This window comes from Gadus morhua, chromosome 6 (genome assembly GCF_902167405.1).
Source record: "Gadus morhua chromosome 6, gadMor3.0, whole genome shotgun sequence".
NCBI classification, from domain to species: Eukaryota; Metazoa; Chordata; class Actinopteri; order Gadiformes; family Gadidae; genus Gadus; species Gadus morhua.
Genome location: NC_044053.1, coordinates 20,725,114 through 20,749,576, shown reverse-complemented (window position 1 = coordinate 20,749,576; position 24,463 = coordinate 20,725,114). Strand labels below are relative to the sequence as shown.

General features: G+C 47.3%; 2 protein-coding genes across 2 annotated transcripts; one reads left to right on the top strand and one right to left on the bottom strand.

Annotated features, from left to right (window-relative positions):
* Nucleotides 1-10,181, top strand: zgc:154046 (choline/carnitine O-acyltransferase). Its single transcript, XM_030358386.1, has 14 exons — nt 1-174; nt 1,172-1,450; nt 2,051-2,169; nt 3,260-3,313; nt 3,408-3,576; nt 4,466-4,640; nt 5,410-5,588; nt 7,411-7,511; nt 7,626-7,745; nt 8,013-8,135; nt 8,247-8,382; nt 8,488-8,550; nt 8,637-8,774; nt 9,488-10,181. Exons 1-14 carry the CDS (start codon nt 148-150, stop codon nt 9,692-9,694), a joined length of 1,890 nt encoding a protein of 629 aa, XP_030214246.1. The 5' UTR covers nt 1-147; the 3' UTR covers nt 9,695-10,181.
* adamts13 (ADAM metallopeptidase with thrombospondin type 1 motif, 13) lies at nt 9,963-22,099 on the bottom strand. Its single transcript, XM_030358385.1, has 29 exons — nt 21,885-22,099; nt 21,399-21,474; nt 21,119-21,261; nt 20,778-20,861; nt 20,529-20,653; nt 20,021-20,167; nt 19,528-19,662; nt 18,896-19,046; nt 18,671-18,775; nt 18,001-18,149; nt 17,784-17,850; nt 17,181-17,307; nt 16,885-17,033; nt 16,637-16,757; nt 16,343-16,423; nt 15,993-16,174; nt 15,581-15,737; nt 14,809-14,938; nt 14,353-14,532; nt 13,897-14,095; nt 13,537-13,633; nt 13,324-13,453; nt 12,816-12,998; nt 12,412-12,616; nt 11,847-12,237; nt 11,588-11,731; nt 11,165-11,344; nt 10,642-10,817; nt 9,963-10,473 (listed from the first exon to the last, which is right to left on the bottom strand). The coding sequence occupies exons 1-29, from the start codon at nt 21,987-21,989 to the stop codon at nt 10,324-10,326; spliced, it is 4,269 nt and encodes a 1,422-aa protein (XP_030214245.1). The 5' UTR covers nt 21,990-22,099; the 3' UTR covers nt 9,963-10,323.
* Between the last annotated feature and the right edge of the window lie 2,364 nt (nt 22,100-24,463).

Sequence of the window (24,463 nt, the reverse complement as noted above, 5' to 3'; positions counted from 1 at the left end):
GAAGTGAACTCGTCTCCTTCCTCAGGGGGCGGAGACAGGACACAACCCTGGTGTTGATACTTCTGCTCGGTCGTCCTTGAGGCATGTCAGCCGGGGCATCAGAACATGCACACGAGACCCACCTCCTAAGTGCGTCCTTTTGAAGACATGTTGGGACATTTTGTTCGCGCTGCGGTAAGTGAACACGCCGTGAATGTTTGAGGCGGTTGGTTCGTTTATTTGCCCTAGCAGTGTTAGTAGCAGGAGGGGGTTTGTTATGAGGATCCGAGGTTAAAAGGGGGAGGAGCCCTGCACAGTACACACACATTTCACCCATGTATCGATTAATGTATCGACCGATTGAACACTTCTGCACTCGGGTACTCTGTCACACCCTGTGATCGTTGCCACAGAAGACATAGCCCGAATAGCAATGCGATAATATGTTCAAGACTGCTGTCAGATCCACATTGGGTGTATGCCCTGACCAGCATCCAGACTGCTGAGTTTCTGAAGCGCATGTGGATGACTGCTACGGTCCGGTTAAACGTTGTATTTATTGACAGAACAAACAAGAGGCCTTCAGCTGACTGCTAGGCCTTCAGTTGTGTTTATTTCAGCATGCCGCAATCGGGGGAAGATTATGCCCGTATAAAGTAATGCCAATGATTCATAACGCGTATTTAGGGCACCCTTCTATCCCATTAGTGAGCTTAAGCCTCGGATATTATCGACGGGCCTGCAGATGATAGGAGCCAACAATTTGTGGACAGTTTGAGTAGAAGAACAGGAACCTGCCTTTTGTAAGGTGACTTGGTAATATATCAGGACGTACATCTTCAAACTGCATAGCCAAATAATGATGGCAAAAAGTCAAATTATTTTATGAATCATATTACAGTGAAAAGTAAGAAGTGAGAAGACAATTTATTTATTTATAACCTTGATAAACAATTCTTTGAAATATAGCAATCAATGGTAACACAGACATTTGACAAAATGAGTTATTCTCAGTTTCAGATCACAAAAAAAAAAAAAAGTGATGTTTGATCGTGGGTGACCTGGCCCATTTCCAAAGCTCTATGAAGTAGACGCATAAAAAGAACCAACAGAATAATCAACCCTAAAAACAAACCCTTTGCTGCAGCCCGACTCATCCCATTCCCCCCCCCCCGTCTGTTATCTATCACAGCTGCGGCCGGGCCTGGGGGGGCATCCAGCGCGCCGGCTCAGACTGGTGGGGGTCCACCACGTCCCAGAGAGGTCAGTGGTGACCCAGGAGGACCTGCCCAGGCTGCCCGTGCCGCCGCTCAAGCAGACATGCGAGCGCTACCTGGCCATGCTGGAGCCCATCGTCAGCGAGGAGGAGCTGGAGCACACGCGCCAACTGGTGGCCGACTTCCTCCAGGGAGGAGTGGGGGAGAGGCTGCAGAAGAGCCTGGAGCGCAGGGCCAGGAAGACGGAGAATTGGGTGGGTGTAGTGTGTGTGTGTGTGTGTGTGTGTGTGTGTGTGTGTGTGTGTGTGTGTGTGTGTGTGTGTGTGTGTGTGTGTGTGTGTGTGTGTGTGTTTGTGTGTTGTGTTATTTGAAACCCCCAAACAATATTGGAACCCCATTTGCGTTCACTAGAATCTGAAACAGTTTGTATGTTTGTGAATACGCTACAAATTCAGGTTGGATATTTCCTGTTCTGTTGTTGGTTGTTTTCTGCAAAAGAATGTTTTTAAGTGATTTTCTAATATGCATTTGATAAGTGTCTGTGTGTGTGTGTGTGTGTGTGTGTGTGTGTGTGTGTGTGTGTGTGTGTGTGTCTGTGAGTGTGAGTGTGTGTGTGTGTGTGTGTGTGTGTGTGTTGTGTGGATCTAAACAAGGAACATCAGGGAAGGGTTCTGGGTTTGATCCCCCATCAAGCCCACCACCATGTATTTTTTCCACATGATTCCTAACTCATCTGAATTCACTGAAAATGAATTTATTCAAGGAAATATAAAAAACTATAAGACAGAAGATAGTAGTACCAGAGATCTGGAGGCCTTGCATAAAGTGTGTTCATTGTGTGTAATGGTCCCCAGCTCTCAGAGTGGTGGATGCAGTCTGCCTATCTGGACTGCCGCATGCCGGTGGCCGTGTACACCAGCCCTGGGGTGGTGCTTCCCCGCATGCAGTACCGCGACCGCCAGGGGCAGATGAGGTGAGGGACCCCTATACCAGCAGGGCTCCTGTCACCACCACAAAAACCCAAAGCCATTGTAGTTTAACTGGGTTGAGGCCAGGTAGTAGGTGTAGGAGGAACACTATCATTTTGTGGTTATTTTAATATTTCTGAATTATTATTTCACATTTGATTAAGATTATAGACATAATTGATTTAATGGCCTAATGAATGAATTAATGAATAAAGAGATGATTGGACAAATTAGACCCAGATATGGTGGCGGTAACAATCTATAGAGCTAGTCCTAGCTGTTAGTGGATTGAAGGGAAACAGACTGTCAACCAAACCCACACACACGCACACGCACGCCCACACACACAATCACTACATCAATCACAAATAACCGTTTTAACACTGAATAATTAATCATATTTAATTTAAATTTCATTCAAAACCGACATTATACGATTTGAGATTTCTGGTTGATTCCCTCCTGAAAGATTTACTTTGGTTTCTAAACGATGATCGTGACCGCGGTTGAACAAGAAAGGTGTGGTGAACTCAGCCCTCTTTCAGCCGGGAGGGAAGGTGGCTTTTCACCGTAGTTCGGAACGCCACTACAAAAGGCATAAGCACACGCGCTTTTGTTTGCATTGCTGCCCTTGAGAGAGGTGCTCTGAGGGCCGGCTGAGAGCAGAGGGCCAGGGAGGCGCTGTTTACATTGGGTGTGATTCATGCTCCAGGGTTGTGAATCAGCTGGACCTGCGCGTCAACCTTCACGCAGACTAATCCTGTTCCTCTCGCCGGCTATTTTCAGCGCTTTCACAGCTGGTAAACATGGCTGGGCTTTTTCTGACCACTCTGACCGGTGGGATATGCTGTGAACAATGTGCCACAGCATAGCAACACAACACAGGGCATATTAAACGCCAGCAAGTCGGTGTCTGATTTCCACCTTGAATATACCATTAGCAACTAATACTTACATATTATTAATATGAATCTTATAATATGATGCCCAGCTCATTCATTATTGAAGATGTTCCCCTGTCTCTCTCTGTCTTTCTTTCTGGCTTATATATATATTTATGAAGTATAATAATATTTATTATTTAATCTTTGGTAGATTTGCTGCAAAATTGATTACTGGCATCTTGCAGTTCAAAAAGATGATTGACAGGTATGTATTACAACCAAAAATATAGACATAAATACACCCAACACACACTGGTGCCCAACATGAGCCCTGAATAACGTGAGGGTCTGTGTCCCAGCGATACCTTGCCCCTGGAGTACCTGAGTGGGAAGCCTCTGTGCATGGACCAGTACTACCAGATCCTCTCATCCTGCCGGATCCCCGGACCAAAGAGAGACACGGTCGCCAACCACAGCAGTGGGAAGTCCTCCCCGCCCACACACATCACCGTGGTGCACAACTTCCAGGTACACCAAATACTGCTGTTCTCCTTATTATTCTTAATAAATGTAACATTTGGGAATCTGGCAATGCTTTGATCCATCCGACTGACATGATCTATTGGTTTAAGATACAGTATACAGTGGTAAGAATAAGTTTATGCACCCATGCTAAAGTAGACTAAAACGAGGAATAAAAAAAATAGCCCAACATCATCACATACCCTTCACCATACCTAGAGTTTGGCATGGTTTTATTTCAGTTAGCCTATTAGCTGGTTTGATTTGCATTGAGAAATCCTTAGGCTAACTAATAGCTAGGCTAACTGAAAAGAACCATGCCATCTCTAGGTATGGTGAAGGGTATGTGATGATGTGTGGCTATTTTAATTCCAAAGGCCTAGGTGACTTTATCAGGATACATGATATCCTCGATCCATGAAATAAATGGCATTTAAAAATAAAAATCTGCCTGCCTCTATGGGAATTTAACATAGGGGTTCCTATACTACGATATATTATTCATTCACAAAGAAAATTAAAAGGTTGTATTTTTCCTCATTTGTTTTGTTAAGGTATTAAGATCAACTTCCAAAAGATGATTTTTTTTATTCCTCTTTTCCTCAACTTTAGCATGGGTGCATAAACTTATTCTTACCACTGTACATAATCATATACAGAATAAGCAGGTAGTGGTTGGGGATCCTGGTCAGGGCTACAGCAAGACCCCAGACAGACTGGTATGAACCCAGAAACTCCCAGCTGGGGGTCAAACAGCCTGTCCTCTAGTCCCTCCTGCTCCCCCAAACAAAACAACGTCCACACAGATCCTATCGGGCGTGTGGATTATTATGAGCTCTATCTGAGATGAAGAAGAGCCGTTGTATGACGCCACAATGACTGCGACCCCCCTCAGTTCTTCGTGCTGGACGTGTACAACAGCGATGGCTCCCCGCTGACAGAGGACCAGATCTACATGCAGCTGGAGAAGATCTGGAACTCCTCCCTGCAGACCAACAAGGAGCCGATCGGCATCCTGACGTCTCAGCACCGTAACACCTGGGGCAAGGCCTACAACAACCTCATGAAGGGTGAGGCTGGGCTAGGGGTGGGGATGAGGGGTGGGGGGGTGGTACCTTGGGACGAGCCGTACAGGTGTTTGACTGAAATATGGAAGCGATTGAACTCTGTGGCGCCCGTGATTGATGCCCTCTTGCGTTTGTGTCCTAGATACGGCCGTGGTTAAAACTGTACCCTGCTTTTCTCTTTTTCAAATCCTGCCACCGCCTGAAGCTTATCGTAGGGGTAGACCGCAGACCAACACCTCTCTCTCTGCAATGAACTTCTTAATTCTTCACGGTTGTGCGCTCAGAAAGACAAAGAGTGTGGAGTTAATTTACATCAAATAACACCGTTAGCACCCTTAGCACCATTAGCAAGGTCGCACATTTCAGAAGCACTGTAAGGATGATCTATGAAGCGCAAATAACTACCCTATTCCATAAACGACTACATTGACATCTACATTAAGGGCATTGAGCAGACACTTGTATCCGAAGTGGCTTACAATAATTACATTTGTCAGAAGAAAGAGCAACAATATATTGCTGTCGGTACAGTAAGGATGTTCATAGAACCAAGGGCTCGCTCAGTTAACCCATTCCCCGTATAAATCAAAGCTAGCTACGATAAGATGCTAAACAATGCTAGGAAATATTATTAAGTGAGAGGACGAACAACATAAAATAAGTGTGCACATTATGCGACCGATTATATTAGAAAAGCTCTTAAAAAGTATTATTGTAGTATGCAATAACCACAGCCCAATGGCTGATCATTTGTACCGGCTGTCCACTGCAGACAAGACGAACAAGGAGTCGGTGCGCGCCATCCAGAAGAGCATCTTCAGCGTGTGTCTGGATGCGCCCATGCCCCGCGTGTCTGACGAGCTGTACCAGAGCCGGGTGGCAGCCCAGATGCTGCACGGCGGGGGGGCGCGCTGGAACAGCGGCAACCGCTGGTTCGACAAGACACTGCAGGTCAGCGACAGGCTCACCTCAGAATGACATTCAGTGGAAGGTGCTGGGGTAATAATATTCACACAAAGCTCTGTCTGCGGGCTGGCGCATAGGGATGGAGTGTTGGGCTGGAGTGTAGGGCTAGAGTGTGGGGATGGAGTATATGGCCGTGGTGTAGGGCTAGAGTGTAGGGCTAGAGTATATGGCCGTGGTGTAGGGCTGGAGTCTAGGGCTGGAGTTTCGGGCCGGAGTATATGGATGGAGGAAAGATAATCAGGGATCATTATCAGGGAAGAGATGCCCTGATTGGTCAGGAATGAGCTGGAAGCGGTGTGAGATCTAGATTGGCTCTTAAATAGGCCTGCACAGTAGTGATGGGTCGGTCGCGAACGATTCGGTCAGACGAACGAATCCCGAAGGTGAACGACGAAAACTGAATCCCAAAACAAGAACCGATTTTTTTGTTTTCAAACATATAACAAAAATATGGTCATGTAAATAAAATCCACAAAACGAACAGAGCTTCATCTCCCCGCAACCTTATATTGATTGAGTCTAAAACGTTGTCAACGATTCAGCCAATGAGATTACTACAGCAGGTAGCAATCGCGTTGCCATGGCCCATGGGTAAACAAATGATAAGGCACCACCACACAAGTTGGAAGCTTCAATATCATGCAAGTAATTATGTTTTCTTTTTCTTTTGTTCTACATCACAATTGCTTGCTTTAATAAAGTATTGTTTTTACTACCATAACGTTCTCGTTTGGTCAAGTAGGGAATTCGCACAATGGTGCTGCTGCTGCTTGCTTACGTGCTTCACTGCTTCATAGTGAAACTTGGAAGACGCCATTTAATTCTGCACCCCATTATGTATTAAGGATATTTATGATAAAAAGGCACGTATGTGCTTTATATATGCTTATTATTTATACTTAACATGGGTTATTCGCAAGAACATTAAAAAGTAGTAGGCTACATGCATGGTGAATTGGTGATTAACATTTATTCCATAATTTCTGATTCCCTGCCAAATGAAATAACAGACCATCTGACTTAACAAACGAATCAAACAGACGAATCAAATTGAACGAATCGTGATAGGAGTGAACTGAAAGAACTGATTCCTGGAAAATAATAGTTTTGCCCATCCCTACTGCACAGTCAACCAGAACATATATTCCACAGAGCATTTCACAGACTAATGGCTATCAGGTGGCTGTGTAATTTCTTACAAATTAAGCTTTTAAATTTTACCTACAGCATTCATCTGCTAAATGATAAACATTGTAGGTCTATTTATTTAATCAACAACCTATTTATTATTTTACATTGGATTTAATGCATTATTTGTCCATTTCACTTGCATATCCATTCTATTGCTAAGAATCTAGTAATCGTCTTTGAACAGAATATTTCGTTCTGTCGGTTCCTATATTGCTACAATCTGAATTATCCTGTCTCCTACGGATGTGAACTATTAATAAACACTTTTATTTAGATTATTGTGATTCGCTTTTTGCATTCGTCAGTCAAGCTGCTCTCGGTCACTTACAGCAGGTTCAAAAACGCCAGCCTTCGCCTTGCATGACCTTTCCCACCTTGTTAAGCTCTTCACCTCTCATCCATCCCCTGCTCCGACCACAGACTAATACTTAATAATCTTAGTTCTGGGTTGTTTGAATTTGTTCTGTCTCATTGTGCTTTGTTACTAAGTTGTTCTTTTATTCATTGGCGTTAGTAGGTGTGAATGTGCAGCACTTTGTAACTGTGTATTATTATGAGTATAATAAGTGTATGATAACAAATACTTACTTGCGTGCGTTTGTGAATACCATCCCAGTTTATCGTGGGGGAGGACGGAACATGTGGCCTGGTCTACGAGCACTCCCCCGCTGAAGGCCCGCCCATCGTCTTCCTCATCGACTATGTTGTTCAATACATGTGAGTCATTATGTTTCAAGCATTAGCCCTTTTATCCCGTTACCACTGCAGAAGTCTCTGGAGATTTGCCAATAGCATGATTTTAACCCATTTGGGTGCGGTCTTCGTCCCCAGGCAGCAGCCGGACACGCTGCGTTCCCCCATGGTGCCCCTCTCCATGCCCCTCAAGCTGCGCTTCAACATCACCCCCGAGGTCAAGAGGGACATCGAGAACGCCAAGCAGAACATGAACATGTACTTGAAGGCTTTATAGTTGTAGTACGTGAACCTGTGTGTGGTGTGTTGTGGACCAAGTATGTGAGCATGTATGTGGGGTTCACATGTTATAGTTGCTGTATGTTAACATGTGTGTCACATGTTATGGTCCCAATATGTTAACATGTGTGTGGTGGGTTTTGGTCCAAGTATGTGGACATTTGGAATGAGTTGGTCGCAGCAATGAGTTGGTTAATTCGTCATCTCCCTGAATCTCCTCATTAATTGTCTTCTTTCCTCTGGTAGGATGGTCCATGACCTGGATGTGAAGGTTCTCGTGTTTTCACATTTTGGACAAAACGTACCAAAACAACACAAGCTGAGTCCTGATGCGTTTGTACAGCTGGCGCTTCAACTAGCCTACTTTAGGTGAGAGTAAAGCAGTGTTCTGAACCTCTTTCTACAACAGTATCACTGTCTATGGTTGTATGTTCTACAAACATCATCTACCAATGTCACACTCTTTTCGTTTGATTGCAGAATGTATAACATGTGCGGCTCCACCTATGAGAGTGCTTCCTTACGAATGTTTAAATACGGGAGAACGGATGCCATCAGGTCGACGACGATGGATTTGTCCAAGTTTGTGATGGCCATGGATGATCCAGACAAACAGGTGGGGTAGAGCAACACAAACTGTTTTAGTACCTGGATGTTCAGACCAAATCCAGTCCCTCCCTCCCTCTTCCATTCAATGACCCCTTCTCCTGCTTCTCAACAGAACACACAGAAGATCGCCTTGATGCGCCAAGCAGTTCAGACCCACCGGCAGACGACCAAAGAAGTAAGGCCTTGGTCTGACACCAATGTCCACGTTTCGAGTCACTGAGTTGACGTTACAGTGCTTCTGTTTTACGTGTTTTTGATCAGGCAATCCACGGTCTAGCCATAGACCGCCACCTTCTTGGGCTGAGGCTGCAGGCTATTGAGGACCTCACCTCCATGCCAGAGATTTTCATGGACACCTCCTACGCTGTGGCTCAGCATTGTCACCTGTCCACCAGTCAGGTGGGTGATACTGCTGCTTGCTCTTCACGTTTCATGTGAGATATGAGATGTGTGTCTAGCCAGCCACTGGCGGGATCAGCTGTCTTGTGGCCGGAAGCTCCCCTGGATTTAGCCAGAAAGGTCCTCAGATGGGAAGACACAAATGTCTAATGATGTCTCGATGATGGTGTGTCTGTGCACTTATTCTGGATTGAGAAACCTCCCAGATCAACTTCAACCCTACTGTCTTAAGCAGGATGCCCACCCAAAACAATGGCTGACATTATGTTCAAACGCATATCGTAAGCCTTATAACATAATTGCCTAAGTCATATTTTGGCCATTTTGTAATATCTAACCCAACTCTACTCTCCTAACGCTGCTGATTCACTGTGTCTCATTGGCTACATCCTAAGCCAATCAGATTGCTTTTTTCATTCCATAATCACCAGGCATTTTTTATGCTAAATACAAGATAAACCTTAAAATATGACTTAGGCAATTATGCTATGAGGCTAAGGAAATGCAAACTTATATTTATAATAATAATGCTGCTGCTCCTTATGATGAAGATGATGATGATCCTCATAATTAATTTTTATTTAAACTGACCTGAAACTAATCTTAATGTTCTCCCTCAATATTAATCCGCGTGTCAAGGGACATGCTATTGAATCAGCTAGAGCCTAAACGGACGTAGACCCCATGACCTCTGACCCCTGTGTCACCATCAGGTGGGCTCCAAGACGGACTGCGTGATGAGCTTCGGCCCCATGGTGCCCGACGGCTACGGCGTGTGCTACAACCCCATGGAGGAGCACATCAACGTGGCCATCACCGCCTTCAACAGCTGCGAGGAGACCCACGCCGCCAAGTACGGCCGGGCCGTGGAGAAGGCCCTCCTGGACATGAGGGACCTGCTGGAGGCCCCTGCGTCCTAGAGACTTCACAGGGAGGGGGTCACAGGAACCCCGGTGGTGGTGGACCCCGGTGTCCCTACTCTTTACTGTAAGACGGAGTTAACGTCTAGACCTGCTGCCGCTGGTGGGAACGGGGTATGGGGACTGCAGGGAAGGGTGAAGTGTTTCCCCTGAGGAGGGTGAACCCAGGGCACTTTGTTATGAAGGGGGTCTACGGTTCTATTACCCCCCATTCACACCCGCAAAAATGCACTGCGTTAATTATAGAAAGAGATGATGACAATGGAGCTTATTTTCTTATTGATATTTATATTTAGATTGAGTGCTCATTGAGTGTTAATAAAACAGAGGTAACAGATAAATATATATATAGATTACTTATTGTTGTTTTTCTGTGCAGAAAATAGATTGACTATTTCAGTGCTGAACAGACTGTGCTTCTGAATGTAACATGAGATTGTTTTGCTTCTGACATTAAGCAATAAATGTTGAAGAAATGTGCGTGGTCATAAAAAAATAACCGATCCGTTCATTGAATCTCTCACAAGTACCCTCTTATGTTGCAAGTCACAAAACTTGAAATATTGAGAAATTTAAAGCTCCAAAAATACACAAAAAACTATTTTTTTTCTTCACAGCTGGTATAAAAGTCACACAAACGTATATTCAGCCTTGAAGCTTCCTGTGGTGTGCAGATAGTCTCCGTTGAACTCCACCTCGGCCATGTTCCCTGAGGAACGCCAGAGGAAGAGCTGAGGACCCTTAAACACAGTGGTCCTCAGTACGTTAATGTCCTGGATCTGAGGACGACAGCAAACAACAGGGATGGAAATTAAAACATGATCAGGGGTTCAGAGGTCCATAAACTCCACCACCAATAACAATCGCTTTCATCTGACGATCCACATGACCGGGCGAGGCCCTCTAACTTCAGGAGACTCCCGTTTAGGAGACCCAGCAGGAGGTACCGTGATGTAGGTGGTCTGGGTGTCGCTGGCGAGGAGCTGAGGGCTGATGTTAAGGGCCTGGATCTGGATCTTAGCCGAGGGTGGTCCGTTGATGAGCACCCGGCAGGTGTGGTTAGTGCTGGACGTTGTGGGGTTCTGGAAGACCCCGCTGGAGGAGAACAGCTGGACGTCACAGTCTGTGGGAGAGACCCAGGGGATATGTATATTATATATGTATTAATATAAATGGGGCAGCATCTCTTATGGTCACACTTTGCATTGAACCGTGTGTGTGTGTGTGTGTGTGTGCGTGTGTGCCTCCGTGTTTATGTTAGTGTGTGTTTGGTATATTGTTTCTAATCTAATCGGCCACACATTGCATTGAACTTGAAGCTAGTGGGAGCCTCCAGAAGTGGGATATCTCATGAAACCTATCCAAACACCGTAAAGCGAATCTTCCCCCCACTGAACTCCTGAATGAGCACCTTCTCATATTCAGATACAAGCACGTCGGACAGAATTAGAAAGCTGCTCACTAGCGTACCCTGGTGGTGGCCCCGCTTGGAGTTCTTGCGGGAGGTGTAGGAGAGCAGAGCTCCTTTCCCGGCGCTCATCAGGATCTGCCGCAGCAGCAGCACATTGCCCCTGGTGGTCAGCTCGAGGCCCTGCATATGCCCACACTTCTTCACCAAGGCCAGACGGTCGAAGAAGAGCACAGATTCCCCTTGAGGAGAGGGTGTTCAATTCACAGGATAATACTCACTCATAATTCAACATGCATTCAAAACAGCTGCTCTATCCTATGGACTCGGTTGGTCCTAAGGCACTCTCTTTGTAGTTGACCTGATATTTATCAGGTGTTTTCATTGCTTTTATCCTCACCATAAAGCTGCTTTGGATAAACAATGAAAGTAGTAGTTCTCCTCGTGCACCCATAGACCAGCGAGCTGTTCTGACCAACACGTACTGTTTTGGCAACTCAACGCCGCAGACTCTACATGGATGTGGATGACCTCATCTAGGGGCCGGCCGATGGACACGATGCAGCCTCCGACCGCATGCCGCAAGTCCAGCGTGCCAGATTCCTCCAGCAGTAACTGCCCGCATACTCCTGAACACAGGAAACACAACGTCAAGCGTACGGTCACCTCTACGGCCAACGCCGTCGCTCTGCTAACCTCCTCATGATGAGTGAATGAGTGAATTAAGTTTGAGGGACGACTGACTGGTCAGCTGCGTGGCGGCGGGTGCAGCGGTGGCGTTGGGCGGCGCCGTCGTCCTACTTGGAGAGAGAGGGAGGGGAGGGTCCTCTATAGTGGGAGGAGCCTCTGTCCTGGGAGGGGCCTCTACCCTGGGAGGGGCCTCTATACTGGGAGGATCCTCCGTCCTGGGAGGGGCCTCCGCCCGGCCAGCGATTGAGGTAGCAGGTGTGCTGGCGAAGGCTGAAGGGGTGGAGGTGAGCTTCGAGCGGGCAGGGCAGGCCGCTGTGTCGCAGCCTCGGATAGTAATGGGCTTGGGCATATGCATGCAGAGCAGAGGGGTCAGGGGCACCGTGCTGGAGGGGCCCATGCAGGACACCCCACGGGACTGGATGCCGTACCCACAGGACACCGTGCACTGGGACACAAAAGAAAAACCCTCTCATCGGTCCACATGGAAAGCTCCCCAACGAAAGATCCAAAATACATTCTCATCCGTAGTCACCGTCATCTCATTGGACTGAACGTCCACGTCTGTAATCTACAAGACATGGACACCAGGTGTGGTCTACAAGGGGGGGGCGTAGCCTACCTGGCTCCACTCCTGGACCTCCCACCTGAAGGTGCACAGCTGGACCAGGCAGGGCACTGTTGTGGCAGGTCTGACCGCCGCGTGGCAGTGCACCTCGGGGACGGCGCTCTCCCTGCCGTGGACGAACTGCACGCAGGTCACGGTCCGGAGGGCCACGCCCAGGTTACACGTCACCGAGCAGGACTGGGTACCCAACACCTTCCACCTGGACCGAGGGACTCACGGGCGTGAAGAGCTGGGTAACGTCCCCGAGAGTACTGCTGTGTGTGTGTGTGTGTGTGTGTGTGTGTGTGTGTGTGTGTGTGTGTGTGTGTGTGTGTGTGTGTGTGTGTGTGTATGTGTGTGTGTGTGTGTGTGTGTGTGTGTGGGACTTTTAATGTATGTGCATGTCGCATTAACAACACCTTGCAGGGCAGCTGTGTGTGTTACAGGGCACCACCGCTGGGGGCCTGGTAGAGGCTGCACAGTCCCCGTCCTCGACGATCTCCTCCTCTACACCCATGTCCGAGGCCCGGGTGCAGTACAGCACCCTGTTGGCCAAGCCCCCGCCGCAGGTCGTACTGCAAACACCTGGCTTGGAGCGCCACCTGGTGGTCAGGTCAGGTAGAGCCAACCTCAGGTACATTCAAGATTTTTTAAATGACGGATTTGGAGAACAATTGATAGGAGCAAGGGTTAGAAGAATCTGTCTGGAGAATGGAAACTGCAGCAATCAAAGCACGTTGTGGGCTGTGATTCTTAATAGTCAAATAATCTCTAATCACTTGCTTGGTTTTCATCGGATTTAAACATTACAAAATCTAAATATATTCGGTTTTGAGATTGTTTGAGTGCATTCAATGGATCCATTTGAAATAGTGATTAATTTATATTGATTCTCATTGTAAAATACAAACACGTGCAGTTACTCACACTGGAGGGCAGGGGGCGGTGTTGCACACCTCAAAGTAAGGTGGCGGTTTGCTGGAGCCCTCACAGTGCAGCTCAGGCACCCCCTGTGTGGTCCGGTGGTCCACGCAGGAGAACCACAGCGGCCGGGTTCCTACACAAGCGGAAGGCTGTGGTTTGGACTTGACCAGAGGTGTTTTGTGAAGGAAGACAAACATTCAGGCGGACGGAACTCACCGTTGCCACAGCTCCTGGAGCACTGACCAACCACGGGGCTCCAGACATACACAGGAACCTGGGTAGAGCGCGGCATCAAACCAGAGCCCTTCACCTCCTGGGTGACAGGAGAAACACACAGACATGACTTTAGTGATGCATAGTGGGAGGATTGATAACAACATATCCGTACTCAGTACTAAAGAAGTAGTGCTCAGAATATGTTCTTATAAACCAATCTTCATCGTGCAAGGATGGAGTAGAGCTCGAAAACCTGACTATAATTAAAATTACTAATACAATTGCTATAATTAGATTACCATAGGTGACCTTCACAAGAGACACTTTGAACAAGCTTTGGAAGAAGGCCCTGTGGTGTACCTTCCTCTCTCGGTCCCAGCCCACAGGACACACGTCCACCACGCAGGGCACCAGGTCCGAGGGCTTGACCTGCTGCTGACAGAGGACATGATCAACGGCCACCTCCTGACCTTCCTCGGGACGCACGCAGGACACGTTCCGCTGGGCCGACCCTGGCCCACACACCGCCGAGCAGAGTCCTGGCTCTGACACCAGCCATCTGGGGAGGAAGGGCTTTGAATGATCACTAAACATGCTTCATTGGATGGTAAAAGCATTGGTTAGAGGGCCAAATCTCTCTCTCTCTCTCTCTTTCTCTCTCTCTCTCTCTCTCTCTCTCTCTCTCTCTCTCTCTCTCTCTCTCTCTCTCTCTCTCTCTCTCTCTCTCTCTCTCTCTCTCTCTCTCTCTATCTCTCTGTGTGTGTGTGTGTGTGTCTATAATTAGGTACATATCTATACATATATATAGATGTCTACCTGGCAGGGCATGGTTGAAGGCTGCATGCCTCAGAAGTGTGTGGTGCTGGATCAGACAGACATTCAGTGACCGGGACATCTGCAACGGCTCCTCCCTGTTTTCGCACACACCTCACAGGGCGCACTCTGCTACCCCCACCACAGGAGGCGCTGCAGGGGCCAAACGTCCCCGCCTCCCACCTGTAATGCATCACATTATACCTGATATACAACGATACAAAAGGGGGAGATATATAAAGGCATGGCACTTCGATGTACAAAACACCCTTCAAATACAAAGGCAGGAATCCAATTCAAGACAACCAATCACAGACAATGAAAGACAACCCTTTACAAGAGAAATGGGGTAAGGGAGAGTGAGCCAGAAAGAGAAAGGATTAGAGGTAGAGGGAGAGGGAGAGAGAGAGAGAAAATAAGTACATGTGAATAAATAGGCAGAGTTATTGGAATCATGACCTCGGTGGACAGGCAGGGAGATTGCAGGGTGTTTGAGGAGGTGCAGATGAATGGAGAGGAGCACACTGGATCTCCTTTAGAGGCTCCTTGGTGCTTTCATCTACACAGACAAACAAGCTCTGCTGCGTGCCTGGGGGACGCAGGAACAAGGGGAAAGGACGAACCATTTGAACAGGTAGTGCACGTGTCCAGGGCTGTATCAGCTCCATGCATTATGGGTTAAAGATACGGTGTGTAACATTGACATTGGGCATTTAAAATGAACACTGCAGTCCAAATTCACATTACTGGAGAGGGTCATCTCTGCCCCCACCTCCCAAGACCCCTAGCTCACGCGGGTTGGCAGGTTGGGGACACTAAACGAATACGAGGGAAAGACCAGCCGAGTGCAACTTTGTATTTTGAGACAAGACAATTATTCTATTTTGACAATGACAAGCAACGTCCATGCTTGGACGACCAGTGGTGATCAGCTGATCAGTATACTTTTTCAATATTACAATTTTTATTCCAGTTTACGAGGTTCCTTCTTGAAATCCTTCTGGGATCTGAGCTGCATCCATCTTTAAATGGTACGATTTATCCGTGGTTTAGCATGCTATGGTCATGGGAAATTTCGAAGGAGGACCAGGCTTTTCCTTTTTTCTTCAGTAAAATACTCTTTTTCTTTTTATTAAATTATTTGAGTTTCTAAGAGCACTTCCACCGGTAACAGGATGTGACATCACCAGTAGCAGGATGTGCCATCACCAGGGTACAGATGTGACCTCACCCGAGCCACATGTGACAGAGCAGGGGGTCTTGGAGACGGACCACTCTCCCAGGGGTTTGGTTTCCTTCAAATCCTCATTTCTGATTGGCAGGTAGAACCGGTAGCTTATGTTTGGGTTGGTTTTCTCCCCATATTCTTTTCCATATTTACGATAGACCTGCAAAATATTTTTTTAAGTGTTGATTCACAGTATTAGTTTATCCACAGCTTCCTTGGGCGTTTGTTGATTCAACCTCTACTTTTGGTTGATTCCTCAGTTATCAAGATCACTTCCACATATAAATGTGGGCATTTCTGTCCGAGGTTTAACTCCTTAAAAGAAATTACGCTTCAGCTGACACACTGTACACAGAGGCAGGTCTTGAGTCTTACTATTCATTATCTTCTGATCCGTATATCTGTGGTCCCATACCTGTATGTGAGTCTCCTGTTCTATTGGCCCTGGCAGAAGCAGCTCCTCCCTCTCGGGCAGAAGGTCAGGGGTCAAATAGATGAGGAACTCCAAGTGGCCGTCATCTAGCGGCGAGGGGTTTGTGGTGTTGAGTGACATTTTGCCTGTCCCCGACACCACGTAGCGATCTCCCACCATCACAGCTGGGAAGATGAACGACATCATTAGCATCATTGAGGTCATTTGGTTTTCCATGCTCTGCTGTGATAGCTTCTGATCCAGAGGTTGCCGGATCGAATCCTGCAGTGTGCCTATAAAAACATCCAGCAATTACAGGCCCTGATATCACCACAAAAAGCCCCAGTACTCACCCATATGGGTGAAGACTGGCGCGCTGTTCACAATAAGCACCTGCGTTGCATTCACGGGCAGTGAAAGAAAGGTCACATACTCTGCAGAAACAAAGCAGCAAGCTTTAAAATGAGTGGGAGCATGAAACTGTTGAAAGTATTTCGTTTTTTAATTGTTATCGGGAACACAATTGCTGACACAGGAACCCCTATAAGGGTGCGAGTGAGGCTATCCAACACATCCTTAAGGAAGTGGATATAGGGAGGGACACAGTACAAAAACAGGCCTTGTCAGTCAGCAGACAGCAGCGCTACCTCTGGCCTGACCCGCTCTGTACGAGCCAGCGGTTAGACGGCAGGACGAGCCATCTCCCCCGCACACTCCGCAGACGTCATGGAGTTTCCCAGAATGCAACACTCCATCACAGCCAAACAGCTTTTTGAAAAGGGGACACGGGGGTGCAAGAGAAACAAAAAGGTGTGAATCATCAACCATGATGACGCACAAGCGCCCCGCCTCACCATGAGAACAGAAGGTAATTGCTGCGCTGCAGTGTGACTACCTGACACTTTCCTCTGAGACAAGCCGCCGTGGATCCGAAGGGAGCGGGCGTGATGCTCTCACATCGCGTTCCGTCTGTGAACTGGGACCCTCGGCTCACGATGAAGTTCTCCCCTTCTGACTGGCACATGAGGCGGCACTGCTCATCCCCTGGTGAGGAGACACACAGAACAACAAAGAAGAAACGTACGTGCTGTAAATGTATTGAAGCTCCAACAACAGCACTCTGGACCAGCGCGACAGAGTCTAGTACGTGCTGAGGAAGAGGCAGCATGTGGACAGTGACGGCGGCTCCACCTGTGATGAATCCAACGGCGGGGAGCCAGGTGTAGAGGGAGGCAGGGTTGGGCAGCAGGGCGAGGGGCTGGGGGTCCGTCTGGGAGCACTGCTGGGCCATGAAGCCTAGCTGGGTGCCAGCACACGGCTGTACGGGTGGGGAAGATAGAGAATACAAAATGTAAGGTCATTGCAACATGTATGGTTTGAGACCGATCAATGTTACAGCATAAACAAATATCTCTCTCTCTCCCTCTCTCTCTCTCTCTCCCTCTCTCTCTCTCTCTCTCTCTCTCTCTCTCTCTCTCTCTCTCTCTCTCTCTCTCTCTCTCTCTCAAGATCGGTCTAGGACGTTTTGAGATGTTGTTGCCAAGCAACTGATATTGCCAAGCAACTGATATTGCCAAGCAACATGTGTCGCGGTTGCCAAGTTATTAGTCAGCGCTTCTGGTTTCTGTCAGACGAGGCTTTTCTGTACAAACCGGTCGACCTTCTGCTAAAGACCAGGGAATCCTGGCGCCTGCACGGATCAATGATTTGCAGGGTAAACAAACAATGCTGACCTATTGTGTGGATGTCCTCTGTGAACAACAGAGCCAGAAACCCCCAGGAACATGAGCCTACCCGCCGCCGGTGACAGAGGTCAGCCTCCACGTCCGGGCCCTCACACTCCTTCCCCCCGAACGCAGGTCTGGGAAATATCAACGTCAACAACAACAACAACAACAACAAAGGCTGTTCTTTCACATGGAGGAGACTGGGTCCAATGGGCTTTGATTACCGCGTACCGACTCGTGCGTGACTCATGGTGTGACTCACAGCCAGGCTGTGTCCTCCGTACCTGGGGTTGTTGCAGTCTCGTGTGCGATGGCTGACGCCCCCGCCGCACATGCGGGAGCAGGGGGAGAACTCGGACCAGCTGGACCATGACCCGTGGACCACCGAGGAGCTGAGCTCGTCGGGGGCCACGCAGCGGCCCTTCAGGCACCACTGGTACAGTGAGGAGAGGAGACAGACTTTAGATGTCCCAGATGGGAACGTTGGTGGCGCAACACAGAGTACAGGACGTTAAAAGTATTTCAAATATGAGTTTTTTCTAAATGAGATTCTGAAAAAAGGAAATAGGACTGAAGATTGAGCACTTCGAAAACACCCTTGTGTTAAAGTTACATGTGATAGCTACAGAGCGTCTGGTGCTGCAGGTGAGAACTAAGAGATATAATTTGATTGTATAAATAAGAGGACGTCTGGTTACCCTACGTACGGGAAACCCATTTGATTCCTACCTGTAACACTGTTAAATAGCGGCCCAAATTGGTGGGCGTTATCCTGGTAATTTCTCTGCGTGAGAAATACGAAGTGTGGCGTGTGAGCGTGTGCATGGGTTGAATTGCGCGTGTCTCACGCCGTATGCGTGAGACTTGAGAGCCCTGCAGCACCATTATTAACATTATCAAAGGTCTCTTCAGTAGTAGGGCTACAGTTGACCAACGACAGAGCTATAAGCCTACCTGCTTCGGTCCACACTCGGTTCCGTCCAGCAGAGGAACCAGCAGGCGTTTGCAGGAGCTCTGGTCGCCAACATGGACGTGACAGGATAGGACGCGACACGGGGGCTGGCCACGGAGACATAGATTGTAACCGAGTGTTTTTCCAAGTACCATCTATGTGTTGGTTGGCTTCCCCGTTTGAAAACGCCAGCCAGTGGCTCCCATGCATGCTTGCCCCGTGTGTACCTGGTCAGGGTTGGAGAAGGAGCAGGCTCTGGCCCCGTTGCCGAAGGCGATCCTACACTGGTCGTCCACGCCGTAGTACAGGCCCGGCTTCCAGTCTTGCAGAGAGTTTCCCAGTGCTGGAGGATCGTTCACACATTGGGCCTTTCCTTCCCTAACAGAAAGATGTCACCATATTTAAGAGAATTTTAAACACTAATAAAACTGATGTAACAAACTGAAACATAAAATAATCTGAAATAATTGAAAGGACAGTGCACAACATATTCACTATCCGAACACAAACACGCACGCATACACACACACACACACACACACACACACACACACACACACACACACACACACACACACACACACACACACACACACACACACACACACACACACACACACACACACACACACACTGAGCTACAAACAGCACAACATGTCTTGAGGGGGAAATCACATATTCATTGGTGGAACTAAACGAACAGATTCCAGATCACACGTCCTGCTACAGGGGACGTGTGATCAGATGAGGAGGCTCATCAGCCCTCTCAGCAGTGTGTGTGATGTGGAGCTGTGCACAGCTGGCCGCCTCTGGGCCCAGCTGTGCCAGAGCGAGCAGACGGGTGGGAGGAAACGGGCACCTGAAGAAGGCCAGCAGCTGCTGCCGGCTGCAGGCGGACCAGGTGAGGTCCACGCTGTTGTAGCCCCCGTCAGACGCCATCATGAAGCCGCTCCTGCTGCAGGTGTTCCCCACACCGTCGTGGTTCACCCCAAAACTGGGGCGAGGAAAAAACAGGAAAGACTTCAGACTGTAAGGATTACCGTTTTCGACAAAATTTATTTCAAACTGGGGCGACCCATGTCAAGAATTGTAAGATATATTGGATGAAATAGCTTATGTCTCTGTTCATAATTAATCACATATAATGTTTGTTTTCTTAAGAAATAGAACGAGGAGCCTGTATGTGATCTGTGAACTTTTTCTTTAAAGAACTAAAGAAAAATACACATTCACCTTTCCAACACATTTTATTGTTAGTATCAGTATCTATAGTATCTATTAGTGTCGATATAGTATCTATTAGTGTCTGTATAGTATTAGTTCGAACCCATCATAAGGCTGATGCTCTATACCTATGACTGATTTCGTGTGCGATGGTGATGCCCAGATCAAAGCCTGTGTCCTCGGTGATCACGCAGCTCCAGTCGCTGGAACAGGCTCCGCCCAGCTGGGTAACGCCCCTCACCTGCTTGTTCCCGTCAGGCAGGACCAGGTCGTACCTGTCGCACGTCCCAAAACATCAGCCTGTGACTAGGACCTTGTGGGACGGCATGTGGCCCGGGAGGTAGAGCGGGTTTCCTGCTAACAGTAAGGTTGCCAGTTTGATCCCCGGCTCCTCTTAGCTCAGTGTTGAGTTGTCCCTGAGCAAGCCTTACCCTAACAGCTCCAGACGAGCTGGCTGTCGCCTTGCGTGGTTGACTCCGCCGTCGGACGGTGAACGTGTGCATGTTAGGCAATATTGTAAAGCGCTTTGAGTGGCTACTGGTTAGAACCGCATTAAATAAAGGCAGTCCATTTACCATTTATTTACCATACATTTGTTGACGGTGTGTGAGCATGTGGCGAGACGAGGGACAGTACCGCGTGATGTACAGCAGCAGGTCGGCGTGTAGGGAGTCGGTGTCGTTGAGGGGGTTGATCTTCCGGCCCCAGTCGCACACGCTCCTCAGAGAAGCGGAGATGTCCGGGGACATCTGGACCTCGGGCTGCAGAGGAACGGACAGACGGAGTGAGAGACGTGCCTGGGCTCTGTGTGCCGGAGGCGGAAAGTAGGGATAGAGAATATTGTGGACACATGTCCAGAGTCCAGGTACAGTAGGAGCTGCTGACCTCTGGTTCAGAGAGGATGATCATGCGCACCAGGTGCACCCTCATGTTGGCCCCTAGGGTCCGGTCCCTCAGCAGCTCAGAGGCCTGGGGACAAACGTTCACCTCACTATTAGATTAGTTCCGCATTAGTCCCATGTATACAATCATGCTGCGTAAGTCCTAACAACGAATCAGCTCATCCTTCCATCCTTTCTGTCTGTAGCGCTAGTATACCATATAGACAATCTCTGTAAGTGATTCAATCCCTTCAAATAGCATGAGTAGGCCTAAATCCCATGCTGTTCCCAGATCAGCACAACACAAGCTGCTGTTCGTTCTGTACGTTCTGCCGCATGACCTACGATGTTGAGGTTGGTGAGGATGTAGCGCTCTGTGTCCTGCTTGTGTGCGTGCTGGACGTCGGGCGCCACCACCACGAGCAGCTCCAGGTGGGTGGTGTCCCGGACGGGGGAGGACCGAGGCCAGCGCCTCTGTCCCGGGGCCGCTGGGGGAGAATGTTCACTGTGTTAACCAGGGGCAGCCGACGGTAAAAGATACAACACTAGATTTGATTCAATAGATTGAAGAAAAATAATGAATGGATTATTTGTGCAAAGGATGGCTGATTGCAGGGACACTAACCATACATGCTGGATGGAGCGGACATAGCGCTGGAATGAGTAATACTGGCTGTTTGGTGGGGTTGGGGACGGGACCTCTGAAGTGCAAACAAACAAACACACAAACGACACAATGTTTGGGATACATTGCATTAATGACAGCAATGGAACTATTTAACGTTTTATGTTTCGTTGTGAACCAGTAAACACACAAACACACATGGAAACAAACATAGCACAGAGACACACACAAGGACAGGCAGAAAGACGGACATACAGACAGACAGACAGACAGACAGACAGACAGCAGACAGACAGACAGACAGACAGACAGACAGACAGACAGACAGACAGACAGACAGACAGACAGACAGACAGACAGACACACACACACACACACACACACACACACACACACACACACACACACACACACACAATTCTATCATTTCAGATGGGATCAGCAGTATTTCGCGTGACCATGGTCTATCCAATGTGTTTTACATACCTCCTGAAACACTGAAGGCCTCAGCAGAACAACAGAGGCTGGCCACAGCAGTAGCAAATAGAACCACCTCATAAACACCATTTTCCCCCTATGATACTCCCACATACTTCCTCCTGGTTAGACTCCGCTCGGTGAGCCCTTATGTGTCCTCAGTATGCGGTCCTCACTATTCAACTGGATAGGACCGAGGTATTGGGAAGGTTTATGTCAACACTGGGACCAAAATGGACAACTGGCACACATCATGTCTCTGTGGGAGGAGGCGTAGGGGGATCAATGATTGTTGTACTGTTTAGCTCTGACTAATGTTGCACTGGATACATCCTGATCGATTTAGACACTTGAAAAATGATTTGCCGTGTTTGTGTTGCTATGGTTCCGGGCAAAAGGAAAGGAAAACTTTCCTATTTTCAAGGATGTTGTTGTTTATATGATTGGGAATAAGCACATTAAATAGCTGTCTTTATTTTCAGTAGTTCAATGTCATGATTTTCACTTCACTTTTATTGTAATGTCATAGTATAGCCACTAGATGGCAGGAATTTACATATTTTTCTACATCCCCGCCTATTGGATTGCATATTGTGACGATCTCTCCTTCTCTTTTGAGAGTTTCGAGCAAGGAGATGAACCTGGATGGCCTCATGCTCCAACACCATGAGATATCTTAATGTTCGTGACTAAAATGTCTAACTCAACTTCATAATCAAAAATGCATCTTCCACATCTAAATCATTTTATAAACTATTTTGATTTAGACATTTGACCAAATATATACTTCGTTGTAAAATAGTATATACAGTTATGTATTTTCTGCATAAAAAAAACCAGATTAAGCTAACTAGCTATTTCTGTTACCTAGTTTCAGAGTCTGTTGGGTCTATATACTATTTTATGTAGATACAGGGACAGAATTGAACATTCTTATTAATAAGCCATTCTACCGTGTTTTTGAAATGGGTGAATCACACCCCTTAGAAATTATAGCACAGCATCCTGGAACATCATGTATTTCTATAATGAGCAAAACCACTCAAACAAGCTGACGCTAATTGAAATTGATTAACACTACCCTTCCTCTGTGGTCCCTCCTGTCCTCAGGGGCTGAATAGTTTATGCATTTAGAGCACCACAAGCCCCATACGGTGCAGGTCGGACGAAAACGGTTTCATCAGTCTGGATCAGCCGCTGTGTCTCCGGTGTTTACATGTCTCCACCAGCATCCATTTTCAACTAACAACAGAACCTCAAAACATAATGCCCCTGTTAGATCTACAGAGCTTTATGATCGCAATGTACACACAAATAAACACACACACGCAGTGCACACACAAATAAAAACACACACGCAGGCTACCACAGACACACGCACACATGCAGCCACCTACACGCACACTACAAACACAAGAGAGGATCGGAAAGAGAGAGAGAGAGAGAGAGAGAGAGAGAGAGAGAGAGAGAGAGAGAGAGAGAGAGAGAGAGAGAGAGAGAGAGAGAGAGAGAGAGAGAGAGAGAGAGAGAGAGAGAGAGAGAGAGAAAGAGAGAGAGAGAGAAATAGATATATTTATGATGCTCTAAAATATACATAGCGGCCATATGGGACCGTGAACTGATTCCTCTGATTGATGCTTGGGAAACAAGTTGTAGGGTTGCAATTATGCTGCTGAAAGGGATGTAGCTTTCGTCTGAATTACAGGCCTTTCTGATCTTATTTTGTGGGGTTTAACTCTGAGCAATTCACGGCACATCCTTGTCAATTATGCACTTGTGGTTTAAGAGCCATTCGTTGAAATGGGGATTCACACAGAAACTAGTTGTTGAGGGAAAATACCAAGCTTAGCGTACATCTGAAACCAGGGAACCCCCAGCAGGCCATGTGAGATAATGGAGGTTTATATGGGGCAGGGCTAAGTTAGAGGCTATTTAGAGCATTTTCTTGTGCAGAGAATAAACATTCACTCGTCTCAGGTAAAGCAGGTGACCAGGTACAATCTCTAAATAAATGTTAAATGTTTTCTCTGACAAATTGAATAAAGGTTGAATGAATAAATGAAGACTAAAAGTAGAGGTGTCAAATGATTCCCTGTATGGCTTGTCTCTCTTTGTCCACAGTGTTGGGCAACGTGGTACTGAGACAGGGTCCCACTGCTGATGGAATATGAACAGATGTTAAATGGCGTAATGAGATCATTATTTCAGTACGATTATTCTCTGATGACTGTGGTAACTCATTGTTATCCCTTGAATTGCCGGTTCAAGTGCTGAATATTGTCTTGTCTATCTAATTGCTTATTACAAGTAATTAGTGCTGATTGGTTTTTGTTCATTTGGATCTGTATTGCTCTGCTCAAACGCTGACCTACCCTCTTCAACGGTGGCCAGTTGGGTGCAGTAAGATCCAGTGGTCTTGTTGCAATTTACATACAACACCACACACACAACGGTGTTTGTGTTGTTGTATGTAAATTACATTTAAATTATTTTTCACACTCATTTTCCCGGCCTGCTGTCACCACAGCTGTCTTCAGCTGCTCTTTCTGCCCCGTCATGTTTTGGCTCAGCAGGTCAAGCAGAGGATT

What these genes read in the sequence shown, in the direction of transcription:
- adamts13 (XM_030358385.1), bottom strand. Translation starts at nt 21,989, where the DNA reads ATGTGGGAGTATCATAGGGGGAAAATGGTGTTTATGAGGTGGTTCTAT. An exon ending in GCCAGTCTTCACCCATATGG is followed by an intron (nt 16,175 to 16,342) that starts GTGAGTACTGGG and finishes TCATCTTCCCAG; the next exon opens with CTGTGATGGTGGGAGATCGC. An exon ending in CGCCGCCACGCAGCTGACCA is followed by an intron (nt 11,732 to 11,846) that starts GTCAGTCGTCCC and finishes TCCTGTGTTCAG; the next exon opens with GAGTATGCGGGCAGTTACTG.
- zgc:154046 (XM_030358386.1), top strand. Translation starts at nt 148, where the DNA reads ATGTTGGGACATTTTGTTCGCGCTGCG. An exon ending in CCAGGAAGACGGAGAATTGG is followed by an intron (nt 1,451 to 2,050) that starts GTGGGTGTAGTG and finishes AATGGTCCCCAG; the next exon opens with CTCTCAGAGTGGTGGATGCA. An exon ending in GACTATGTTGTTCAATACAT is followed by an intron (nt 7,512 to 7,625) that starts GTGAGTCATTAT and finishes CTTCGTCCCCAG; the next exon opens with GCAGCAGCCGGACACGCTGC.